Raw genomic sequence first — 26338 nt, forward strand, 5'->3', positions numbered from 1 at the left:
GGGGTCTCCAGCTCTGCCTGTGTCACATGGAAGCACAGTAGCTGAGCCGAGGGGATGCGAGTACAGATGGAGGGGGCTTGAGGGACCGTGGAGGAAGAAACCCGGCACTTGGAGATAAAACCGGGGATACGGCGGCGGCAGATCAGGCAGGTCAGACACTTCCCAGCCTCCCCTTCTGGCTGGGGGGGGAGCAGAGAGGAGCGCGGACAGGGCGCACAAGACAAGGGGGTCAGCGGGCGCTCGAAAGGATGTCACATGCAATATGCTGCATTCGTGTTGTGTGAAGAGCCAGAAAGACAAGTTTTTATCGCCTGTGATTGATTATGTTCGCGGGGAGCGGCTGGAAGCAGAAGGAAGCGACCAGGGTTGACGCTGCGCCTCCCAAAATCTCCGAGCTGAGTGAGTACAGGGATGCTATAGCGCAATGCTCTGTGCCTGTGGCTATGTGACAGGCTGGAGGGAGGGATGGAGGGGAGGTGGTGGAGGGGGGGGGGGGGGGGGGTCATTCATATGTGCCTATAGATTCGCCTCGATAAGCTGTGCGCACCATTGGTACACAGCATCCTTTATCCATCCAGGAAACGTAGCCTAAACAACCTTTCTGCTCCGGCTGTTTTCCTTTGTGCTCGCCCTGCCTTTTCTCCATCTGCTCTGGTCATACATTTAACACACAGACACGTGTGCACCCACCTCAGCCTCACTGCATCGCCTTTTTTTTTTTTTTTTTTTTTGCGATTTAAGCCCCCCCAAATTGACGGATTCATCAGAGAACTTCATTGTGATTTGACGGGAGGAAGGCGCAGGGAGCCTCCAATCACGCGTTTTTCCTGCGTAACATCCCTGACGACTGTGAAGCATAAAGATAATTAACGTTAGACCTTCCGTTAACATTTGCACCCCCCCCCCCTCCTCCTTTCCCTTCCCTTACTCATAAATAGGGGGGTGTGGGGGGGGAGAGCTGGCTTTGTCGTGTAAGTTGCCAGCTGACCTCAGGGACACAACATCCTTTACCATCCTCACTTTGATCTGGAAATGAATCGGAAACGCTTTGATGATTAAGAGAAGAAAAAAAAAATCTCTACAGGCGCTACAGGCTTAATGAAACAAAACCCTGATAAAAAAAAAAAAAAAAAAAAAAGCACTCTGGCTGAAATTCTACATTTTCTGCTGTGACCAGCCTATAGCCTCCACCTGCAGATCCGAGTTCACACCCTGCCTGCGTGGCTCTCCTGCCCGTCTCTCTCATTTGAGTCGTGGTTGGTTTGTAACCTGTTGTCAGCAGCAGCATCACTGCAGTTTGAGGTGTCAGAGCCCAGAGGCGCGGCGAGCCGGGCAGCCCAGCCGTCACCCAGCGCGTGATTGATGCCCGCTGAGTGGGTGCCATCATGAGCCACATACATCCAACCTCCCCTGACACACACACACACACACACACACACACAAGCCCTTCATGCAGGATTTCCTTATGCCACTAAACACATCCACAGCGTAAAAACATCATGGTGGTGGTTTAACTTTCAGCATCTGTGGGGTTGGGCATCCTTTGGATTCTGATTCTGCTCATCGCTTCTGGTTCTCGACTCCAATTCTTTCAGTCAGTTTAATCTTAGACACATAAGTCCATAATCAATACTGTCCTCCTGCATTCTTTACAACAAAGTTATGCGAAAACGCTATTCACCATGGAAAATCTGCCAGTGGAGACACTGAGCTAAGCTAACGTTAGCTAGCTAACCATTACCACACTGGCGTCTTTACGGGTTTCTTGAATATTTTGGGGTTTTCTTCTGATTCTTTGAGTGTCCTGGTGCATTCTTAACAGCAGAGTTGTGTGAAATGCTGATCGTCACAGATAAATGTTACCAGCGGCAACTCTGAGCTAAGCTAATGTTAGCTAGCTGGTGCTTAACAATGCTGGTGTCTTCCTGGGTGTTTGAATATTTGGGGGTTTTCTGCTTATCGATTTCATTAACGATTCCCAATTCAGATTCTTTGAGTTTCCTCATGTGTTCTTTACAGCAGAGTTGTGTGAAACGCTGTCACGGATACATGTTACCAGCAGAAACACTAAGCTAAGTTCATGTTAGCTTGACAACTGTAGCCATGGTGGTTTCTTGAATATTGTAGGCTACTTTATTGTAATGATAGAGGAGTATCTGGTCCTTATAAAACATTGTGTGCCATTGCATTTGCTAAATTGAGGTGAATATTAGCAGGCTCACACCACTTGCATCTGCTAATAGGATTGGGTATCATTTTAATTATAACAATTACTATACCCATTCCCACTTTACTTATCTATTTGGGTTCCTCATGATTCTCTGTTCCAGTTCTTTGAGTGTCTTTACGGTGTGAAACACTAATGCTAAGTTAACGTTAACTAAAGTTAAGCAGATATAGCAACATTAGCTTGACAACCATAGCGACGATTGTCTCTTTTCTGGTTTCTTTTTCTTACTGTAAAGTGACTGTTGCAAGACTCAAACTCACACAGTTGGCTATTGATTCTGATTCCAGTTCTACTTACTGAATTTAGTTAGGTAGACCTGGTGAAGAGTTTTGTAGCATTGCTACGTGGGATTGTGTTAAGACAGAATTTGTGTGATAGAGAGGCAAAGTCCCTCCCCATCCTGTGTGTCCCATTAGACCTTAGTTTAGGAAAAAATATGAGAGAGAGACTTTGACAAATGATTTTTTTTATTCCTGTTTGAATTGTGTCACAAATTACACACATAATATTTGTCAGTTGAAATAATTTTAAAATATAATAAAGTCACACTTTGTAGTAGGTTTGTTGTAGTTTAGTATTGTTTGTGTTGTGTTTGTGTGCGTCACTCAGACCCGATGCTCATAGTGATATTGCATTTCAAAAACACACAGGCATCATAGCTTTAGTGGCTAAAAGAAAAGGTCATGATGTCACATATGTGACTTCTGGCTGTGTAGTCTATTTAATTAACTTTATAGTCTTATATGTCAACAGTTAAATGCTACCTACCTAGCTACCTAGCTAGCTAATGTTAGCAAAATGCTAACCTAACATTAGCTAACATGAGATGTGAATATACATTCACAGGTCCTCCTGTTAACCATCTTAAAGGTGTGTTTTTATTTAAAGCATCGACCAGGCTAGCACTTAGCATATACAGTAAAGTAGTGGAAACAGGAAAGGAGACTGAGGTACCAAGCTAGCACAACTGTCACTGGCGCACAGAGTGAAAAGGGATGGGAATACCACGGATAAATGTTCCCAGCAGAAACACTGAGCTAAATTAATGTTAGCTAGCTAACCATAACAACAGTGGTCTGTTTTCTGGCTTCTTGAATATTTGAAGGTTTATTTAAGCTACTACACTGTAACGATAGAGAATATCCTGTCCTTCTAAAGCCTTATGTAGCATAGCATTTGCTAAATTAAGGTGATTGTTACAAGACTCACACACGTTGTGCCATTCATCTGCTGGTAAAGTAACTTAGCAACAGCTGAGTAGGTTAACTGATGAGAATGCTAGACTCCCAATTTAAAGCTATAATATGTAATGTTTCTGCATAAAAACAGTAGATACGTTGTTGAATTTTGTACTTAAATTGTCCCAAATGTTTTTCAACAATGGCTAAACCCAGAGAAATCCATTATTTATTGAAGGTAACAGTGCATTTCTTGCTAGCTGCTAGCTGGTATAATTTATGTGAAAACACAGGATAGTAAGGTTGGAAAGATGAATGATGAATGTAAATAAAACTTCAGTATTACCTTGTCTGTGAACAGATAGATTTTCATAACAATGAAGAACACAACTCCCACGATCCCACGCTACTTCAGATGTCATCAAACTACTTATTCTGTTATTGTTTTGATGTGAGGCAGCAGAGGTGACATATTTTATGTTTAATAAGACAAATGCATCAGGAGACAGAAAGACATGTGCATGTGTTCAACTCGCATGTCTATAGGCGCAAACAGATGGTCAGGTCGATGTACGGTAGGTGTTTAGAGTGCATGGTTTAACCTGAAACTAGTGTGAGTGAAATTTCTGTAGGAATTTAATCAGAATTAAAATGTATTAATGTTACCTCTGGAATCGCAATCATGGAATCGGTTCTTATTTGGAAACGGTTCTCGATGCCCACCTCTATTGTTCAGCCTGTTTCAAGGTCCCTTGCTGTGTCAAAGCTGCTGTAAAGGATGTGAGTAATGTGATCACAAGACAAGACATCATAATTATTCTTTAATTTGCTGTGAATAATGTCAGGCGGTGTTTGTATCAGAGGCGGCGTTGCACAGATAAAGACAGAGCCTCAGCTTTCTTCCTCACAGGGGCATGGTTAATCGTTGTTGCAAGCAAACATTTGACCTAATTCACATTCTCACACAATAGCAGCCTCCTCTCTCTCTCCCCCCATCTCTCTCCCTCTCCCCCTCACACACACACATACACACACACACACACACACACACACATAGCTGTTATTTGTGTCACACAGAGGGTGAGGTTTTTGCTCCACATGAACTCCCAGGTGGTTTATCAAAACCTGAGCAGAGAGAGAGAGAGAGAGAGAGAGAGAGAGAGAGAGAGAGAGAGAGAGAGAGGCCACTGCCGGCTGGCTGCTGGCTGACTGGCTGGCAGGGCTTGTTGAGAGGAGCTCCAGTGTTATTAATAATGAACACACATGTAAATGCAGTGCATGTTCCTAGAAAATTAAAAGCCTACTGGTATTTATTGTAACACTGTAGGGCTAAATGTGTTCCTAAAATGCATTTGTATGAGGATTACACCATAATTCCTTGTTTGACTTAACAGCCTTGTCAGGTGCCGTAAGCAGAAAACATGTTTTTTTTTTTTTAATTGTTTGGAGTTCAAGCATTTGTTTAAAAAAATAGTATTTTTTTTTAGTTAAATTTCGATCTGATGATGTGATTGGACAAATGCATCACCCTACTTCCTCTAGAGATTGTTGCGATCAGATCCAAGTCAACAGGTGATGTGGTTTTGACGTCCATTCAGTCATCTATGACTCCAGCTAATGATTATTTTCTTTCAAAATCCAAAGAGAATCCATGGATTTTAACCTAAATTCTCACGTTTCAGGTGACAAAATTATTAGATTAATTGATTGAAAGAAAATCATTCAACCATTCTGACAATCGATTGATCGTTTCAGTCATTTTTTTTAAAACAGAAACATCTATTCTGTGGCTCCAGCTTCTCCAGTTTGAGGATCATCTGCTTTTCTCTCTCATTTCTGTCTTCTTCTCTGTCAGTGTGAACTGCTGATTGGAAGAGTCCAGCAATAAAAAGGTGTCACACTGGTCTCTGGAAACTTGTGACAGGCATTATTTTCCGTTTGATGTTTTTTAAGACTAACGATTCAGCGGTTAATTAAATAACAGACTAATCAATAATGGAAATAATTGTTAGTTGAAGCCAAATTAGATTTTTAGCAATTTAGTTTTAAAAATTACTAAACCAGCCATTCCCGAAGTTAAGAATGGCGTGGCCCAATTTGAAATTTGAAAAAAGAGAAGAGAAAAAACATACAAGGAATAAAGGGGAATCCGTATTTTTTTATTTGCTGCAAAATAATCTAATCTCAAAACTCAAATTTCTAACTTTTGGAGCTTTCAGACACATCATATAGTCTTCATTGGCTGATATTTTGTTGTATATACTGATCCTAAAGGAAATAAATTAACTTTTATTTAGTTTTAGTTTGCTTCATTTTAAAGGACCAGTCTGTAAGATTTAGTGGCATCTACACCTCATCTCATTCTCCCGTTGTAGGAAAGCCTACAGTGTCTGCAAAAACTTGGAAAAAATACAAAAGGCCCTAGTCCATGTGTGGTTTGTTCATTCTGGGTTACTGTAGAAACATGGCGGTGCAACATGGCGGCCTCCATGGAAGACGATCTGCGCCCTTTGTAGACATAAACAGCTCATTCTAAGGTAACAAAAACAACACAATTCTTATTTTCAGGTGATTCTACACCAATGAAAACATACTTATGAATATTCTAGTCCATTTCTGTCATATTCTGCCAATAAATTCCCATAATCTCACACACCGGATCTTGAATTGACCACATGATTCAGTAAAGAAAGCAGATATTAACGATCGATGATGCTCTACTTTGCTCGCCACATATGGCCCCTTCTCAGTGTAAGTAGCCTTCTGGTCTGTGAGACGCGGTCAGGGCAACACCTGGCAAATCTGCACCTGCAGGTATTCGCTGGTAGTTTGTAACGAGCACACTGAGCTCCACAGGCGGAGGAGGGGGGGGGGGCATTGTTTAGCAGAACAGCAGCCGGGGGAGGGCCATTTCTTGCTCCTGCTCTGAGCTCTACGTCCAATTGGTTGGCTCTGACGAGGCAGCTCTAGGGCCAGAGATTACACTGCAGTGCTGAGGCGTCACTCTGGCTAAACACCGCAGGCGGAGGCAGGGGGGGGGGGATAAAGGGAGAGAAGAATGGGTGGGGAGGTGTGGACACACTCATTGAGACAGGGAAGGGAAAAGGGAGGAAGGCCGGGAAACCTTGTTGGGAAATGTGACAGGCTCCTCTCATCATCCGCTTTCAGCGTCTTCAAACACCTGCCACAGGACTCCCACGCATGTCTTCCTCCCCTCCTCTCGCTCCTTTCTTTTCCTCCACACACCTACACCTTCTTCCCCCCTTTCTTCTCTCTCGTTACCCTCTCCATCTCCAGTCCTCGGCTCTGTTGTCAAATCAGCGCAGATATAATTACACTGACACTGTTGCAGCTGTAATTTAAATGATCACAGCTTCATATATGTTTCTTTAAATCCAACAGAACATGTCAGGCTCCTCGCTCAGGTGCGCTCTGGGAAAGTTGGAGCACTGTTGGATGAATTAGTGTCATTAAAAGCAGGTCACAGTCTGTGAAATCTGTGACATGTTTGCTGGCTGCTGTTAAAATACACCAAAGAGTAGTGACAGGCATGCTGGGAAAACATGTTCGCTGCTGCAGTCACTTTCTTCAGACATGCTCAAAGAAGTATCTAATTATATTGGAGATCCAGTGTTGGAAACTATTCACTCACTGAGAGATAATTTTAATAGTAATTAACATGAGGTTAATTTGAATTTGGAAAACAAAGCAGTTATTCTGTGGTCGGGATGCCCAGAGCTTACAAAGAAAACTACAGATGACGTGCAAAGAAGAACCGAGACGTCCGTGTGTGAAATTTGGTGCAAATTGGATTTCATGGTAAGAGCAGTTTGGTTCAAAGCAGGATCTACTAAAAGAAATGCAAATTACCCAAAGTCTGTAAAACTTCTGCCGTGCAAAGCCTGATAAACTCCTGTCCCGTCTCTACACTGTCACGTTTAACAGAAAATTAGATACGTACAATAGAAAAGTCAGTCAAATAACCTCTGAATATTTTCAGAGAAGAAAATAAAAGATCACGGGGAGAAAAATTTCATCATAACAGAGAGCTGAAGTCACGCCCCTTCCGGTGTTCCCCCTTACATCAGACCGCCAATACGTCATCCGGCAAGGCCACGCCCCCCTTCTGCAGGAAAACTCAGTTTCATATAAAGGGAGAGATGGGAAAATGCCAGAAAGCTGCTGTCTAGCAGGTTGTAGAAACAAATAAACGTACAAATAAATGTACAAATCTGTTATGATCTCAATCAAAAAAAAATTAAGTTATTGAGAACCATTTAGTTAAAAATACATCCGTTCTTAATTGTGATCTTGCAGTGATGTTTTCCATGAATTAAACATCCTTAACCTTCTCCTCCCAGTGTGTTACTGAGGGGGGCGTGGCCTCAGCCTGGAGACTGTGATCATCTTCTTAGTTAAAGTCAAATTGAAATATTAAAGGTCCAGTGTGTAAGATTTCAGGAGATTTATCGACTATAAGCGGATGACTGTTACAACCAAATTATTTTGTTTTCTTTATTTCTCGTGCAGATTACCATCTAATTGAGATTTGCATGTTTATCACCTCAGTAATAATTAACTGAATAGACAGCTTCACTATTTTTCCATCACTGCAGGCCGACTCAAGGGGGCACTTTTCTGTCTCCATCACTAGCAGCCTGATTCTTGTTGTTTAAGTAGCCTGAGGAACACCAGGTTTTGGCATCTTGTCATCTCGTTGGCTTGTTTTTGGGAGTTTTTTTTCGTAAGCTTCAAGGAGACTACTGTTTTCATGAGAGAAAATGACTTTCTTTTTTCCTGTCATGCTTTCAATGTGCACTCACCACCAGCCTCAGGTAGAAGCACACGGGTTACCACGAGGCAAAGTATCATGGGAATTAAGTTTAAAAAAAAAAAAAAAAGATTTGCTGTTTTAGACTTGTTTTCCACATGATGTTAAGTATGAAAAGACCCAAAATGATGTTGATAATTACTATAAGCAAATTATGTGACATTTGCAGCAGCATTCGTCCAGCAATGATTCTGTCCCAATCTTTTTGATCATGACAAGAAGTTTTCTTTGTATTCATCAGTGTTTAAAAATAAATAAGAATTATGTTTTTGTTACCTTAGTGTTAGCCATTTTTATGTACAGAAGGTGTGGGTACTTGTCCATGGAGGCTGCCATATTGAACTGCCATGTTTCTACAGTAGCCCAGAATGGCCAAACAAACTGCATAACACCTTAGAGGCAACAATTAAATGGCATTGTACATGTATAAAATATTGATAAATAGTTTAACTGACTACTATTTCTGGTGCCTACTAGCCGGGGTGGTTATATTTTATAGTGTAGTCATCTAATCACGCACATCTCTAGTATTCATGTCAACCTCACCGCTGAATGCCACAAAACGTAAACTCCTAAAGTTGCATCATTTTTGTCTGTTGCGACATACAGGTACATATCTGCTCCCTAAGTTATTTCAATCGAGCCAATTAAACCTTGTATAAAGCAGTAACCTCAGCGTTGATCAGACGGTCACATTGAGTCAGACAGCAGCTACACAGCTCGAGAGCCGCAGACTCTGAACAACAAACCACATTAGCTTCCCTGTTAAAGTGTCCTTCTTAACTAACTTACAAACATGAAGACACGTCTCCTGTCCCACAGGTTTTTGAATGAGCGCCCTACCAAACATTCACTTTGAAAAGTGCAGTTAGCGAGCTAGATAGCTAATTATCTGCTCAGCTGCAGCACTTTAAACAACATGTAACGTACCTGCAAGTGTCATATCAGTCTGGTTAGATGCTGGTGTGGTTCCTACTCTTCAATACCTCTAACAACACACTGTCTGCCCATGACATGAAGGCTACAGCAGAAGTCTGTTTAGTTTGTCTGTAGTTCCCCTGCCGAGGCTCAGCCTGCCAGCTGCTGTCAGTCAACCACAGACACTGATACACCACTGACAACTGGCTGAGACAAAAAGGAGCATTTCTGATGTTTCACCAAAGACCATTATTTTTCTTCCTTTTAATAATAAAGAACTATTAACAATATATATATATGTATGTATGTATGTATGTATGTATATATATTATTTTTATTTATTTATTTTTTTTAAATGTTGTCATTATTTTTGATTACAAAATAGGAAAATAGGATGACTAAAACTGGAGGCTTGAGGGAAGGTGCCATTTCACCATGTGAGAGTGAGATATTTTGTACTTGTTCACTGATCTGCTTTATTTATCTGTGCAGAAAGGGCTTCAGGGTTAACTACTGTTAATAATAACAAATTTACTGCAGTGAGAAAAATGACCATGAACCGGGGAACTTTAATTGTGAAGCAACTACAACTTCTTTCTCTCTCTTCTTGTGTTTGTGGTCAAAACAGTAAAATCCCTGACGACGGGCACTTTAGCTAAAAGTCAGATCATACTGACTATCTCATAGAGAGATGAAGCTTTGTTCTGGGATGTAGTTACACAAGCAACCTGAGCTTTTTCACAGCGTGGCCCTGAGCAGCACCTCTTTGGTGCACATCAGCTGTGATAAATGGACACTTCAGTCTTTTTAACCACGCTAGCAGGCAGCGTGGCTCTAGAGATGGTAATGTCATTCATGATCATCAGAGGATAAAGCTTACCAATTTAGTGATCCCTGACTTTTCTTCTAGCATGTTTGTCCAATATTTTGGTGGTTTATGACCTCAGACGTACTTTATGTTTAGCGCTTGATAGCAAATGTTTACATGGTAACATGCTAAACTAAGAAAGGTAAACACTGTACCTGCGAAACATCAGCATGTTAGCAAGTTGATGTTAGCATTTAGTTCAAAGTGTCACTGTGCCTAAGTACAACTTTGCAGAGCAGCTAGCATGACTGTTGATACGGGATAATATGGTGCGATACGATAGGACATGATATGATACAATACAATATAATATGGTACAACACGTTACGTTACGGTACAATACGATACGATACGATACGATATCATTCATTACAATATCGCACACTAGACACGACATGACATGACACAGTACCATACCATATGCATATGATATGATACAATGTGATGCGGTACGATGCGATATAATATACTTTATTAACTCTGAAGGGAAATCTGTCTTATTCCTTGACAGATTGACACGTTGGCTTCAGAAATGCACACTAACGTGGTTCGTCCTCAAAAAACAGACTGTCTTGAGGTGTGAATGTTTTGGCAAACTGTCAGAGAAGATCCACGTTATTCACCAGACTACAGACAAATTGTTGAAGTAATGTGGACTGCGAGGTTTAAATTCTGTCTGGAAGGAAAGGATCCATGTGGAATCCAAAACTAAAGCACGTTGTTCAAAGTGTCAGAATTTATCATCGGCGAGGAGGAACGAGGAAGTTTGTCAAAATCTGTTGTTATAAATTGAATAAACACATGAGAGACATTTGGATCAGACATATACAGACAACTGAATGCTATCATCCCAAAAAACTTCAGTTCAACAAGACTTTGGACAAAACCAGGCAGCACGCTTCCTGCAGTCTGCCGTTCAGTCTTGTTGTCGCTGACGGACAGGCGGCACACGCATAAACACACATGAAAACACACTGTCACAGTAGACAGATGGCATGATTTGACAGAGATTAGAACAGGCTTGTTGTTTGGTCTTTTTGTTGCGGCTCTGTGTTTTTATTGTGTATTTGAAACATATTACACTGCCAAATGTGAGACTGTCTGGCAGGCAGCATGGAGTGGGGAAAGATGCTTCTGTCTGCTCGCTCTGCTTTCATTCTCGTCTCCTTCGGTGTTTCAGGATACTCCGGCTGCTGCTGGCATGTTCAGCTTCTCTGTGACTCATCGTACCTTCTCAATATGTATGTTTGCTCGTGTGTGAATGGTTAAAACCATGAGAAATGTGTATTTACTCATATGAATTGTAGCAGTTATCGGATCAGCGCTAGATTCTGCGTGTTGAGATGCTCTGTTTTCTGCTTTATTTCAGCTATAAAGCAGTCATTAAATGTAGGTTTGTATGTATGTAAACTACTGGATTACTTTAAGTACAAGCTCACTTTTATGCTGTGTAGACCTAGATACCTGAAAATCTCTGTTGATGTCTATGTAAGTGTGACACACAAAGCTCGGTAATCCCTCAAACGAGGTAAAGCAGAAGCACACGCCGGAGGCGTAATGTCTGTTCACTTCACTGCCTCAGCGCTGGACAGGAATTCTCACTTTTTCTCTGCTGCTTCTTCTGTCGCTGTTTGTTTTTGGACGGTGTTTTTGAGTATGTTGATAATCACCCCAGTGTCTCAAATAACTGTTAGCAATGTTAGCTAGCTATGCAGCATCGTCTTCTTTCAAACTTGACAGAAACATAATTAAACTCAGCAAAAACTTCTTGGCTCATGTTTCCACTGCTCCAACTCTGGTTGTTTGGTTGAAATAAAGGCTTTTTTTTTGCCACAATTGATATGAAAATATTCTGGCTGTACACTCGAGATTGACATTTATTTGGGAACCCCATGGAACGCAGGGTTCCTCTGGGATTCCCGAGTCAATTTCACTATTCATCACGGGACGGAGAGGTGACAGGAAATAAAGTCAATGGAAGCGGAGCGGGAATTGTAATCGTATTTAGACTGTGGATGGACGGGAACGGGACAAGATGGGAGTCATTCTTCCAGAATTGGGAATTTTTTCCACTCTGTCACTGGATTGGGACGGGACACAAATATTTTTGTATAAGTGGGAAGGGACAGGAGTGATGTGTCACCCTCTACTGTACACGCTGTTTTCTCTGGTGTCTAACCTCCTTCTCACTCGTCTCCCAATATTATCAAGCGCAACTCGTGGCACAATTCAAAGGGGAGCAAAAAATTATTTTTTTCCTGCTGCTCACTACAGCATTTTTGATGTACGTAGGTTGCAAGGGAGAAAAAGAAAACAAAAAATATACAGTTCAACAACAAAAGTTGCCAGGCACTATATTATCCATAAATTTCAATCTAAAAGAGATATATTATGAAATATGTACAGAGGGGTCTTTATACATCACTATATAATTTGTATCTAACACTGCAAGATTGGAGTTTAAAAAATAATTTAAACTGTGAAGATGGGGTGAGTCACCAGCCACGTTCCTTATTTCGATATCTGTTTTATCCATTTTGTCCATTTTGCGTTGTATGCATCTTTTCTCGATCTCAGAGCTAGCATCGTCAACAACATAAAATTCACAAAAAGCATCTTGGCTTGTCTTTCCAGTGCTCTAACAATCACAAACTTTGGGTCTTTGGTTGAAATAAACTCTAAATTAATTAGATGTGAAAATATTCTGGCTGTACTTCCATCTCGTCCATCTCGCGCTTCTTCTGATATTTTCACGCGCCCTCGGGTAAATTAAAGGATTTATTTCAACAAAACTTGAGCTAAGACATTTTGGGGGATTTTTATTTTGTTTGTGCCGAGTTTGAATGACGATGAAGATGACGATGCTAGCTAGCTAACATTGCTAATGGTTATCTAAGACACTGAGGTGATGATCAAAATGCTCAAAAACACTGTATACAAAATGCTTAAACCTTAATTCCCTGCATTAGAGGTGAATATTCTGGCTGCTTCTCCTTCTCATTCCTCTCCTGATATTTTCACGTCTAACATGTTGAATTAAGGTTTTATTTCGACCAAACCAGAGTTGGTGATTGAAAAGATGTTCTGTGTTTTGTGCTCTGGAGACCTGGATACCTGAAAATCTCTGTTGGTGAGCAGGGATGCTGTTGATGTCTATGTAAATGTGACACATAAAGCTCAGTAATCCCTCAAACGAGGTAAAGCAGAAGCACATGCCGGAGGCGTAATGTCTGTTCACTTCACTGCCTCAGTGCTGGACAGGAATTCTCACTTCTCCTCTGTTCAAACTGCCGCCTCCCTTCTGGTTTCTGCACTGTGAATATTTTACTTCTGGTTCCGCTGCTTTGTTAACCTACTTAATGTTTTGTAAAGGTTAGATAATTTTGTAATTAAGCTCCACTCTGTGCCCACAGATCCCAGTGAGACCGTGGCACTTCCCTGCGTGCATGAGTTGTAAGGGTGTGAGTGTGAGTGTGTGAGAGCAAGTGAGCGCCAGCGCTCCCACATGGCCTCCATGCAGGACGGGCTGAACTTCACGGCTCCTCCCTACGGCAAGGTCCTGCTGCTGGGTGCTATCGCTGCTGCCTCAGCCTTTGTTGTCACGATCCTCATCGTGGTGCTCTGCGTGGGCTGCCAGAGGTGAGAGCAGCCGCTGCGCACACACGTACAACCACACACACACACACACACACGGATACACACATATGCTCATTTGCATTTGCAGACACTTGGAATATTTACACATGCATGCACCAGTAGAGGAAGAAGTACTCAGATCATTTACTTAAGTAAAAGTACCAATAAAACAAGTTAAAAATACTCCATTAAAAGTCCTGGATTTAAATCTTGCCCAAGTAAAAATGCAAAGTATCTGAATTAGTAAGTGAACAGCAATGAAACAAGGAGTCCCCAGTTAGACTGCAGTAAATGAGAAAGTCTGTGACAGAGTGAGTGAATGATGAAGTTACGCCGTTGGTTGGTCGAGTGTTGGAGTTACCACTCTGGCCATTTTTGTTTCAAAATGAATAGGCATGAATTACGACCTCAGGAGGTGATGCTCAACACAAGAGGCGCGCTGAGCCTAAACAAATAGCGTTACACTTTTGACTTTATAAAGCCTTACAGTAGATTTACATGGGCAGTTTTGTGTAATAGAAGACACCTGACAGTACAAACAGCGACAGAGGAGAGAAACTACATTTCAAAACAGAGATTCAGTCAGAAGCAAGTTACTGAGAGCTGAACATAAAGAGACTTAAAAAAACACACGAGTTCAGTATCACAACACTTACTTGTTTGAGGGGAAGAAAAGGAGACTCATCACAGTTTGGCTGTGGTTGGCGAGATGTAACCACATCCCGCTTGCAGGCGAGGGAGGCGCACTGTGTCCCGACTCCAGAGTGGGGCCATCTAGCACGATAAAAGGTATAATGGAAATGCGAATCAGCACTGTGCGATTTGACTCAGTGCTGCTAAAAATGCCCGTGAAAAATCCCCACGTATGTTTGTGTGTCAGTACTGACAGTACTCACCAGATAAGTTGATTCTTTCCTTTATGTCGCTCCTGTCTTTACTCTCACGACATGACTTTCAAATACGTTTCTACTCTGGTCATCAGCCAGAGTCTCTGAATGCTGAAAATAGAGCCAAGAGGAGGTGCAGAAGTCTTGTACTGTTTCAGACCACCTGATTTACAATATGGTGAAAAGTTATGAAATTATTTCTCAGTGATCCCAAAACAATGTTTCCTACCCAAGCTTTAATCTGAATGTAAAGTAACTAGTAACTTAAAAGTAACTAAAGTCCAGTCAAAGTCCAAAAGTTCCCTCTGAAATGAGGTGTAGATGAATTATAAAGATGCATAAAACGTAGTACGAGTAAATGTTACTCTCCATCACTGCTCATGTGCTTTTTTACTTTGTCTGTCAAAGCACTTAGTAAACTCTGTTTTTAAAGGTGCTATATAAATAAGGTTGTTATTATTATTATTATTATTATTATTATTATTATTATTATTATTATTATTGTTATCACTGGCACGCACATATGCAAATATGCTCTTCATGTCTCATATCGCTCTCTCTCTCACACACACACACTCATATGCACAGTCATAAGATGACTCAGAAAACACACATGGACAGTGACTCAAACTCTGCACATGCACAGACACACAGCAGTGCATCAGAGTACTAAGTGTCAATCTGTGTGACAGAGAGGCTGTGTGTGTTTACCACAGGAAGGGGAAGACACACAATGTTCCCGGCGAGGGTGGAAAACACCGTCTCATGGACATGGTAGGTATCACGCAACACGCTCGCACTCCGTGTTTTGTTTGTGTTGCGGCAGAGGTAGCTGAAGCAACTCAATCCACCAGGGAACAATATCATACTGAGGACACCTCTTCAGTCTTAATTAGTGTTTAACTGGCCTGTGTGCGTCTGTGTGTGTCTCTGCGTGTGTTTGTGTGTGTGTGTTATCAGGGTATACTCAGGCAGTCGAAGCTGCGGTCCATCAGTAAATCAGACACCGAGATGAACAAGATGAACTGCAATGGCAAAAGTGAGTGAATCCTTCACATATAAATCCTGACCCGTGTGCTCTGATGTCTACCTTGGTGTTGTCTGCTGAAACCCTCGTATCTCCTAAATGGATAATAAACAGGCTGGTCTTATTTTAGCTGCATGACAAAGCACTTTTGGCACAGTCGCAAGGGATTTTGGGACAATTTTCAGAGTTGCAGGAGCTGAAAAAAATTCTCAACCACATGAGCATGTGATCTGCCATCTTATTTGAAAGCATGAAAAAAGCTCACAAGCAGCAGAGATACGAGGCCTTGACCCGACAGGATCGATATAATCCGTGAAATGTCAGAAACGGAAAATCAATTGGAAAATTTAGCAGCAGATCAATAGCATGACAAGTAAATGGGACACAAATAAATGTAACTGTAGCGTGTTCTGATTTGGCCTCATCTTCATTCATTAATGCCATGAAAACTACATCAGCAATCCCTAATAATACAAATAAATGCGTCAATCTTTGCTCGATAAAAGTGTCACCTCACACTTTTCTCCACGTGCTCCGTATCTGATCCGGCCCCAGATTCATGCAAATCCTTTATGCAATGAAATTTAAAGGGAAAATTCACCACTTTTCATGTGGATGTTCAGTCAGTGTTGATGGTAAATGCAGTCAGTTGAAAAAATAAATTCCTCAATGCTGCTATATTGACTGAGAAAGCTGAGTTCTCTGTGCTGCCAATGCCTACATGTACCAGGATGCATTGTGCACGAGCCTCTAATGCCCGTGTTGTGCAAGTGTCACCACCCTTGCTTGTAGAGAGGTGAAGTCACCCCCATTTCAGTGTGCCCATGGAGCCTGATTTTGTAAAAAATAGTTCATGGCAGGGTGCAGAAGCACGCATAAGTACTCAAGTTTAATAATGAATAATGAATGCCGAGCACAAAGTAGTAGGTGTGGCACATGGACTGTGCATCTCCATGTGCACGTTTTGTTTTGGTTCATGTTTGTGCAGCACTGCAAGGTACAAACGGGCGGGATGGACAGTGGGTTTGGTGATCATTAAATAGTCTCTCAGCCAGTCGCATGGCTGGTTTCATCGCTCTGAAACAGCTGCACCAAACAGCTGAGCCAGTCAAAGTTAAATGTGATAGCTCAGCTCAACGACGGCTCAATATTAAGAAATTGATTTGGTGATGATGACATTGTACCAGTGCTATTTTAGCAATAATTCTGATGCAGTTCACCTCGTATGTTGTACTGTAGCAGCCTGGTGTAGTTTTCAGGCGATTTAGTAAAAGTAAACACAGTGAGTGGCCACATGTAATGGCACTGTGCTGAGTGCCCCTCTGGTGCTTCATAATAATAATAGTAATAATAATAATACATACGTCACGCTACATTGTGAAAGGAGTGAGAAGTAGAGAATTAATTTGTTCACTCATCTAGACTAGAAATCTAAGTGTAAATAGCCTTTAGCTCTTCATTAAAACCCACCATATCACTGGATGCAGGAAGAACGACATATTTTGCAGCTTGATCTCAGTTTTCTCTGTCAATGTAGCAGCACTAAGGAATTTTCTGCTTCACTTAAATACATTTACCATCAACTCTGACTGGACATCAACATGAAAAGTGGTGAATTTTCCCACTAAAAGGACGCTTTAGAAGAGAAATTTACCCTAAAACAGAACTCACATTACATTTACAGCTCAGCCTTATTCCTCTGGACTGTTCAGTCCTGATTTGTGCACACACATCTCTCTCTCTCTCTCAAAGACAGAAATCAGAGAGCCAAGACGAGTCCTGGAGCTCCGTCACTGACAGTCGACAGGGAGCTGTGTTTGTGGGCACAGTGACAGTAGCCCGTGAGGGTTTGAAGAAATATAAGCATATGTCCTGCTTCATACTTGTCCCGCTTCCACTGCAGTGGAATGAAGTCAATTTGGACGCATTTTCTCAAATATCTACGTCAGCTCCCAGTTTACTGTCAGCTCCAGATTTTCTTTTACCAGCGAGAGATTCGTTCATGTTCACAAATGTTTGTTGAGGTACAACAGGAGTAAATGTGTGTGAGTTCTGGTTTATGGTGGGCATCCTCTATGTGCCTTTAAGAGGCATTTAATAAGAACCGTCCAGCGAGTACGGACCTCCTGCTGCTGCTCAGCCGCCGGTCTAACTCTGACCTCCGTTCTCAAGGCAGGCAGCTTCCCCAGATCCCCTCTGGGACTGGAGAGGACGGAGAGCACACTTACTCTGAAGTGGGCCGACGCTCCTCCACCACACGTACTGACGATGCCCTGTACGCCATGGTAGGCAGGGCCGGGCAGACGGACACTCCGGCCCCTCCGGCCGTGCCTGCCAACACGCCGGCGCCCCCGGACCCAGACGGGGACGTGGAAGGAGGGCTGCCCGAACCCGAGGCCCAGGTCATGTCTCCCCCTCACCCTCCGGAGACGGCCGAGTACGCCTGCGTCAGGAAGCTGAGGAAGGCCGACAAGGCGCCCCAGAAGAGGGACAGCGGGACGGACATGGGGGAGCCGCCGGCGCCACCTCCAAGACACGCCCCGCCGTCACATCCCGCCCCTCCTCCACCACACCCTCACAGCACGAAGTTGCCCCGTAGAAACGTGGATGCCTTCAACGTCCCATCATTCCCAAAGGTTGGTAGAGGAAGTTCTTTTATCGGCTTGAGGAAAGTTTTACAAATATAAAAACTCCATAATAGAAAGAGTCATAACTGACTTTGTTTGCAGTTGTCGACAGTTTTACAGATGTCTATTTTATAATAACGGCCTATGAGGAAAAATGCTTTTTGGGCCAGTGGGGAATTTTTGTTGCAATGCCGCGAGTGGCCACTGGAAAAAAGATGGCGGCAGTGCTGAGCAGCAAAGTCCTGTCCTGTCCAGCTCTATAATAAGTCTATGGTCAGTACAGAGAGCGAGGGTTAGCATCAGCTGTGTCAACCACTGCCAGTAACAAGCTAACAAGCAACATGAACAAATAAAAGATGCAAACTGCACTTACTATTTTGATTTGTCTGCTAGTTGCTGATTTTGGTGCACAACAGACTCCTCATCTTAGTCTGGATCTTCCTGAGGCTAAAACACGTACGACTGAATGTCTCTGATGTTTCTTCTAATGGTATGTTCAGACTACCAGCGACAAAGCATCGGGCTACAAGTCATTTTCAATAGAAGTCGGCAACATGAAGCCAGAAACTGATGTCCGACACATGTTGCTTTGTGTCGGACGTGACACCTTACAACTCAAAGTTGAGCTGGCCTAAACTTTTTCTCAGCGCTCGGCGACAATGTGGCCAGCCATGTTTGGCAGTTTGTAGGTGCATCGCTGGTATCGTGAACATTACAGTAATGCAAACGCTAGCTGTTTTTATGCTCACCTCTCTTTCGCTGGTCAACGTAGCACAAGCAGAGGTGGAGGGCGGGGCCAACCGCTACCAGAATTTCTCGAGTAGGTCGCAGACGTGCCTTCTTTACTTTTTACTTGATAAATCGTGTTAAACAAAATATTATTCATAGCATTAAAATGTGTCTGAAGGTGAACTTTAAGGTTGTCTGGGGAGAATTTGGTATAATAACTAAATATATTCTTTGTGAACAGCCTGGACATCATTTCACGATGTTGTAAAGGTGAACAGGATTCAGTTTTATGGACTGAAGGAGGTGATGACTGGAGGAGGGGGATGAAGTTAACAGCTAAATTGGATTGTTAGTGGTTTTCCAGAGGTCTAACCGGAGCAGTGTTGCAAGATGGAAAATACAGCAGCATCATACTGGGAATGTCAAATTATTATCATATTTACTGAAACAACCTGGGAAGGGGCCGGGATGGTACACTGACTGGCAGAACTCTGCTATGAGCACCATATTACACAGAGACTCTGTCGTCTGAATTAGATGGCAACTGCGTATCACTTCACACAGAGTCAATCACAGCCCATCACACAATCACTTCTTCTGTTCTTAGCCGTCAAAACAAAAAGCCCCAGATCTGCACACTGTCACTGCTTCTCCAGCTGCTTGATCGGCGCTGTGCTGATATGATGGCGTGATCAGTGGTGCTGATGTGATTGGCTGCTCTCAGATCACAGATAAGGTTGCCTTGTGGGTTTATTAAAATGGCAAAATCATCACACACTCTGCCTTTTTTGTAAAAAAAATATATATATATCTGGCAACACTGGACTGACGAGTAGATGAGTAGGTAGATTAAGTTAGATTAAGAGTCAATACCGCATGCACTGATTCCCAGGAAGGCTCTAAAAGTGTTGATATATAATATCCAGGCTGTGTGTGGCTCTATTACTTTGTTGATCTGTCATGCATTGGATGTATCGCCACAAGCAGTGTAGTGGTGAATAAAGAGGTTGTAAACTGTAGTTAACCCACCTTGCTTGCCCTCACTGGTTGATACAGTTGATCTTAAACTAGGTGAGTAAACTCTCAGCCTCATTTCAGAAAGGTGAATAAACTAAGTTTACTTGGGTTATGCCCCTGATTGCCACAAAGTTTAGCACAGATGTTCATAATTCCCAGAGGTTAAAGTTCCTCCTGACTTTTCCTCCAACACCACCATGAGGTTCACATTTGTGTTTGTTGAGAAATATCAACCTGAAGGCAAAGAGAGTCTTGAAATTTGATATGCCGACCCTGAGGATGAATTGTAATAACTTTGGTGATCTTTTTTTTTTTTTCATGCAGCGCCATCATCAGGTTAAATTTTTCATTTGTCCAATTATGATACTCCCACGTGATGATGAACATGATGGACTTTACCTGTTAAACATCAGCATGTTAGCATCATCACTGTGAGCATGCTGACATTCACATTCGGCTCGAAGCATCACTGTGCACAAGAAGAGTCTCACAGAGCTGCTAGCATGACTACAGACTGTTCGCAGGTGTTCACACTGGAAACAGCCCCGTGTTTGAAAAATACAGGCTGAGTTTGACGTGTTGCCTCGGGCACAAGAAGGACGTCCACTTTGAAGGATTATCAGACACCAGAGCACTGTGCAGAAGTTTAAAACTGTTTTACTACTGTGGAAAGTTGTCATGGTTGTGATGATTGTCAGCTATGCCATAAAAATACAGTTTTCACATTACAAATGTGAACGCAGCATCTTGCCAGATTATGTCACTTTTAGACTTTTTTTGACAGACGTCCCTGTGGTTTTTGTTGCTGCGATCCATTGCAAGTTGGACGTTGATAGTTCCGAGTCGGTATTCCCGATTTACAATCTAAATGCATCCCAGTGCATCTGCTCGGGAAAACATGGACCCTATGGAGAACTGATGTATTTATGTATGTATGCCAAGTATTTTGAACTTCACAAGCATCTATAGCAGCTGATTTAACAGATTAGCACAATTTAAAAGAGATGAGAGAAGCGGGTTACCACCGCACGCTTGCAAAGGCTATCAAGCACAAATCGACTGCATGGAAATGAAAAGTTGTTACAGCAAGTTATAGTAAAAACTCTGCTTGCTGTTCACTGTGTGGGCTGCTATGTCACTGTGATATGATATGTATTTATGTTGGCAAAGAAATGAAAGGACCTCCAACAAAGAAAAGATTATTCATGAGTGAGGTTGTCCCTTTTTCTGAGAACAATGGATTTCAGCGTAAATCTGCATTCCAGGCGACGTTGGAGGTCGGAATTTCCCAGTTGAAATTTCCAAGTTCTGACCTCAAAGCGGTCCAGTCACAGAAAGCCAAAAGTAAACATAAAACGTGGCTGATCCTGACAAATTGATGAGTTTCTTTGGCAAACGTACACACAGTTGAACCCTCAGCAGTGCAGCCTGCTTGCATATAAATGACACAGCAGAAGAGAAATGACGCCTGAGGTAACAGACGCCATTGTATATTTAATTTTACGCCACTTAATAACATTGGTGACGTATTTTGTCATCAATTTACATGCTGAACAGATTTTACTATATGATAAAATGTATTATTTTAGGCTTACATGGCTGCTGCTATTGTTATGCAACAGATTTACCCCAAGTTCGCACAGGAAGTGTGGCGTATTTCGAGATCTGAGTTGCCTGGAATCCACCATATTCTAGTTTAACCACACATAGCATAGTGTGTCAGTTTGGTGTGAAAAGTCTCCCTGACATCTTTGCTCTGATTGTCAGGCTCAAACTTTTGTTGCCAGCTGTATCGACGTCTAACAAATGTCTGTAGTCCAGGTACAGCGAGCAGATCAGGAGAGTATTTCTGTCAGATTTCCCGTTGATGCTGCAGAGGATCTACACGGCCGTAATTGTGCCAGTGTTGCAGTTTTCTCTGCACCGGGCTGCATCATGCATGGTGTAGCACTCGCGTAGACGTGTCTCTGAAGTCTGGGCAGTGAGCTGTGTTTATTTGTCGAACAGTTCTTGGTGATATTTGTGCTCTCAGCAGTGTCGCCTCCTCCATATGTTGGCAGCAGCAGGAGCGGAGGCAGGCTCTCTTCTTTCGCTGTGGATATAAGGCTTTGTGCTCCCCTCCAGGTGACAGTGGGAGACCATTTGCTGCCCCGTGTGAGGTCAGTGAGGTCGCGCTCTCTGCTGTGACCCGAGTTCAGCAACACGCACAGTTCACAGGCTTACATGTGTACACAGTCTGCTCGCAGGGCTGTTCACCACTGACTTTCTTGTGGATGACGCAACATGTTGAAATTGAGTCATCCAGAATATAAGCACATGGTTCCTCACGCTACAAGCTCCACCTTCCAGGGAAAATCTTTTCAATACTGCATGAAACACATTTCTGATGCCAGCTCCGTGCTGCTACAACACTTCTGCATGTTTAATTTCTCCTTTATGAACCCCACTGGGTCTGTTTTTTAAATGCAGTTTTTACATTCACACATTCTCAAAGATAAGATGCGCGGACACGTGACGAGCTCTGCCCCAAATGTAATTTCTTCTTCTGTTGACAGGAAGTGATGTTCATGGGCAACGGCGAGCAGTACATCTGGAAGCCTCCGGAGGATGAGGAGATGCTCATGCACCAAAATAAAGCCCTGGGACCGCTGGGTGCTCACACAGTGGAGAATATACAACCGTCTGCTGCTGTGGTGAGAGAGGACTCAGTCTGTGCATCAGCAGCTTTGTCGTTTTGGTTTTATGTTGTATTAATGTGTTGAACTTCCCTGTTCACAGTGAGCCCCTTAAATGTACAATTAGGTAGTTTTAATATTCGACAAAACATTTTTAGATACTGTTTTAGTATCTAGGGCTGGGCAATACATAAATATATTTATATTGCGATACAAGACTAGATACCATCTTAGATTCTGGATATCACTGTATCATGATGAGGCATAAGTGTCTTTTCCTAGTTTTAAAGGCTGCATCAGACTGTTATAGTTGTTATATTATTGTCTTAACCTTTTTTTAAGAAGTAATTAAACATCATGAATTAAATGCGATGACAGTTTCCTTTTAAAAATCTCTAGTCCATGTTTCATTTTATAAAAAGGAAGGTGAAGATGATCAACCTGTCTAGTGTTATATGCAGTGTTCAATGATCCAACATGACTGATGCAAAGTAAAAATATCGATCTATATCACCATCTTTAAGCCCTTATTTTGAAATTGCCATGGTATGGCTGTGTCAGACATGTCTGGAAGAGTTCAGTCATAAAACTGTCAGATTATAATTAAGTTGCTTTTTGTGAGCTGACATAATGTCACTGAATGTGTTAAATGGACATATGATATCGTCTGATATCGATCACAGACCCCTGAATTGAATCGAATCAAAATCGTGTTGTAGCAGATGTTGGGATATCAGCAAATATCGTATCGTTGTCCAAAGAATCGATATAATGTCGTTTTGTGATGAAACTTATGATTTACACCCCTACTATATGGTTTAAAGTGTGATATAACATCTTTGAAGTGTTGTTTTTTTCTCTGGACATGTGCTGGATGGTGCAAGTAGGCAGGGGTACGGGAGAAAAAAAAAAGGGTCTATTTGCACCCAGCAATCGGGCGATTTATACCAAACCCCTTAATCTAGCTATAAAAAGCGATAAATTCACTTTTAAAAAGAGGCAGCAGTGGGTGAATGGGCTCGATTCCGGTCAGAGGAGAGTACAGTTTCAGTCTAGTGTGAAATTAGAAGTCGGTGTTTACTACATTTTTTTTGACATATTGACTTAATTAAGTTATTATTTTCAGTTTTCAGTGGTTTGATTGACGCAACTAAACCACTGGGTTAGATTTAGGAATGTGCCATGTGAGTGCAAATAGCCACGGTGGCTACTTACACCCCCGGTGCAAATAGTATTATTGGCTATGGAGACCTGGGTGCTTTTCTCTTCCATGTTACTCTATATGCACCCATTGACTATTTCACCCTGGGTGCAAATAGCATCTGCCTTTAAAAAACTGAGAGATTTGCTGATTCTGATTGTATAGCATAACCCAACGATACAGAGATAGAAATATCTGGCAACCCAGAGAGACATTTAACAAATGTACATCTGTCATGAAGGTATTTCAAGAGTCCTCAGACTCTTTCAACCATGTGCATGAAAAAAACTGTCAGTCTGCTGCACAGGACTTTTAACTCGATTTCATATTCAGACAAAGATGGAAGCTGAAAGGGACAAATGTCCTTGTTCAGTTTGTATAATCTGAACTGTAGCTTTTAAAAAGTTTTATTATTATTTTTAAAAGGTTGAAGGAATAAGTAAGTGGAAATGTGCTTGTTCACTTTGCTGTTGGCCGAGTTTGTTGCCTTTTCACGGTTACCTTTGTGTTGCTAGTTGTAATTATCACACTAAAAAGGAATCAGGAACACAATTTAAAGATGACAGTAACTGAAAAATCCTCCTTTGTCACAGAGAGATAAAGTACTAAATGCCAAAAGAGACTCGTAGCTCTTTATACTCAAAAATAGAGTTCCTGGATTGCCTTTTTTTTCAGAATCCTGACTTCTTCTCTGTCTTTGTTTTCTTAATTTTTCTTTTGGCAGCGAAGGAGAAACACTTGTCGCACTTTAGCAGCAATAATGATCGATTGGGAAGTTGCTGCAGCATCTATACCAATCAAATCCATCCACTGACATGGTTGCCCCCATGACTGTTTCATGACCAGTTCTAACTCCTTAGTAGATTTAATTCAGCTAATGCTGGCAAAATGATAGCTACCTAGCTAGCTAATGATTGATGTAGACTAACTCACTGGCATTTTGCTAACATAAGCTAACATAAGATTTGATTTTGTTGTTGATTTTGCTGTGGGGTCTTAATCTTGTGAAATCTCGGCATTGCTGTTGTTGTATTGTGAATATGTATTTATTGTACAGTGTTAATTTCTTTAGCAGAGGTGTTATTCTCTGTGTCTGGCCCCGGGACTACAGCTGAAAATTAGCTTATAGCTAAAGTGGACCAAGTTAATGAGCATTGTGAACGTTTTTCTTTTTTTTGTTTTTACAGTGTATGATCTCAGTGATGTTTTGTCTGACTGCAGGTGGCTGAGATGTACTCGAAGGTGTGTAAACCGGGAAAGAAGAAGCGAGCTGTGCCGGGGTCTCCCCCAGCCAATCCTGGCTTCCGGACCTTGGGTCGTGGTGACCGGGACCGAGACCGGGATGGGGGTTTTAGTGTAGTGGTCAAACCCCAGACGTGGGCCCTCCAGGAGGGCAAAGCGATTGGAGGGCCCCTCGACGACCACTGCTACGAGTCCATCGGGACGGAGGAGTGCGACCCGGCTTACGAGAACCTGGAAGGCGGCGGCGCCTGGAAACGAGAGAGGCCCCCCAACACGTGTGCCACCCTGCGGCCAAGGAGGAAGAAAGCCCAGCAGCCCTTGCAGCAGCAGCAGCCCCCTCCGCCGCCGCCGACGCAGCAGAACCCCAAGTTACAGCACCTGCCCGCCAAAGCCCTGCTGCTGCCGGGGGAGAACCTGTACGAGAGCATCGGCGACCTGAAGCAGGGCTCCGCCACCTCCAGTACCACCACCATCTTCACTTTCAACGACGGCATGGAGATGTACGTAACAGGGCTCTGAGGCGGCAGCTGCACTGTGACCCCTATCCTTCCAACACAAGGAGCTGAGCTAACACCACGCGGAGTGACGGCTGAGCCCCTGTCATGCTCACCCACACATACTGTTTACATTCAAGTCATAACATCACGCCTTCACAGGCTCCTGAGGCCTGGGGGCAATAACGTTGATCTGTTATGACCTGGGCTGAATACAAAGTCCAATCTATAAACCTTATAAGGAATCCAAAGGTAGTGAATAAGAAATGAGCACAAGACCATTGCAGAGCAATCTGTAGGTAACAGTAGCACTTCTATTTTACTGATACTTATGTGCAAAGCACAAAAAAGTAAAAAGCCTAAATTCTTCCTCAATTCTAGCGGGTAAAAATAGTCGTTCGCCTGGTCCGAGCAGGACGTATATTTGGGGAAAAGGCACAGCATTGTGTGAAATCTTTTGGTAGCACTTAGTCTGTCATGAGCAGGCCTTCCCTGTAGTTGGTCAAGATGTGATTCAGGACGGAATTTAAATGATATAAAGGAATGAATTACTAATCAAAATACTTGAAAGCTCAGGGACCAAGAGAATCAATTAAGAGAGTATTATAACAAAAAAAATTGCACACATTTTTCATTCCTCCTAAAAGCTTCGACTAATTTAGTCCATCATCATATTTAAAGGGACAGTTCATCCCAAAATCAAAAATATGTATTTTTCTGCCGGCCTGTAGAGCTGTTCATCCATGTAGATAGTTTTGGTGCGAGTTGCCGTGTTGTG

At 42.4% G+C, this 26338-nt stretch overlaps 1 protein-coding gene across 1 annotated transcript; it reads left to right on the forward strand.

The window, feature by feature from the left end:
- LOC146324866 (uncharacterized) lies at nucleotides 1-26338 on the forward strand. Its single transcript, XM_084719959.1, has 7 exons — nucleotides 1-399; nucleotides 13439-13664; nucleotides 15265-15322; nucleotides 15509-15587; nucleotides 17748-18211; nucleotides 22504-22641; nucleotides 25046-26338. The coding sequence occupies exons 2-7, from the start codon at nucleotides 13531-13533 to the stop codon at nucleotides 25583-25585; spliced, it is 1413 nt and encodes a 470-aa protein (XP_084576085.1). The 5' UTR covers nucleotides 1-399; nucleotides 13439-13530; the 3' UTR covers nucleotides 25586-26338.

This window comes from Lutjanus erythropterus, chromosome 6, assembly GCF_056507025.1.
Source record: "Lutjanus erythropterus isolate fLutEry1 chromosome 6, fLutEry1.hap2, whole genome shotgun sequence".
In the NCBI taxonomy this organism is placed as follows: Eukaryota; Metazoa; Chordata; class Actinopteri; order Lutjaniformes; family Lutjanidae; genus Lutjanus; species Lutjanus erythropterus.

Excerpts from the sequence above, each read along its gene's own strand:
- LOC146324866 (XM_084719959.1), top strand. The coding sequence starts at position 13,531 with ATGGCCTCCATGCAGGACGGGCTGAACTTCACGGCTCCTCCCTACGGC. Across the intron at positions 15,323-15,508 it reads AACACCGTCTCATGGACATG|GGTATACTCAGGCAGTCGAA; the intron begins GTAGGTATCACG and ends GTGTGTTATCAG. Across the intron at positions 22,642-25,045 it reads TACAACCGTCTGCTGCTGTG|GTGGCTGAGATGTACTCGAA; the intron begins GTGAGAGAGGAC and ends GTCTGACTGCAG.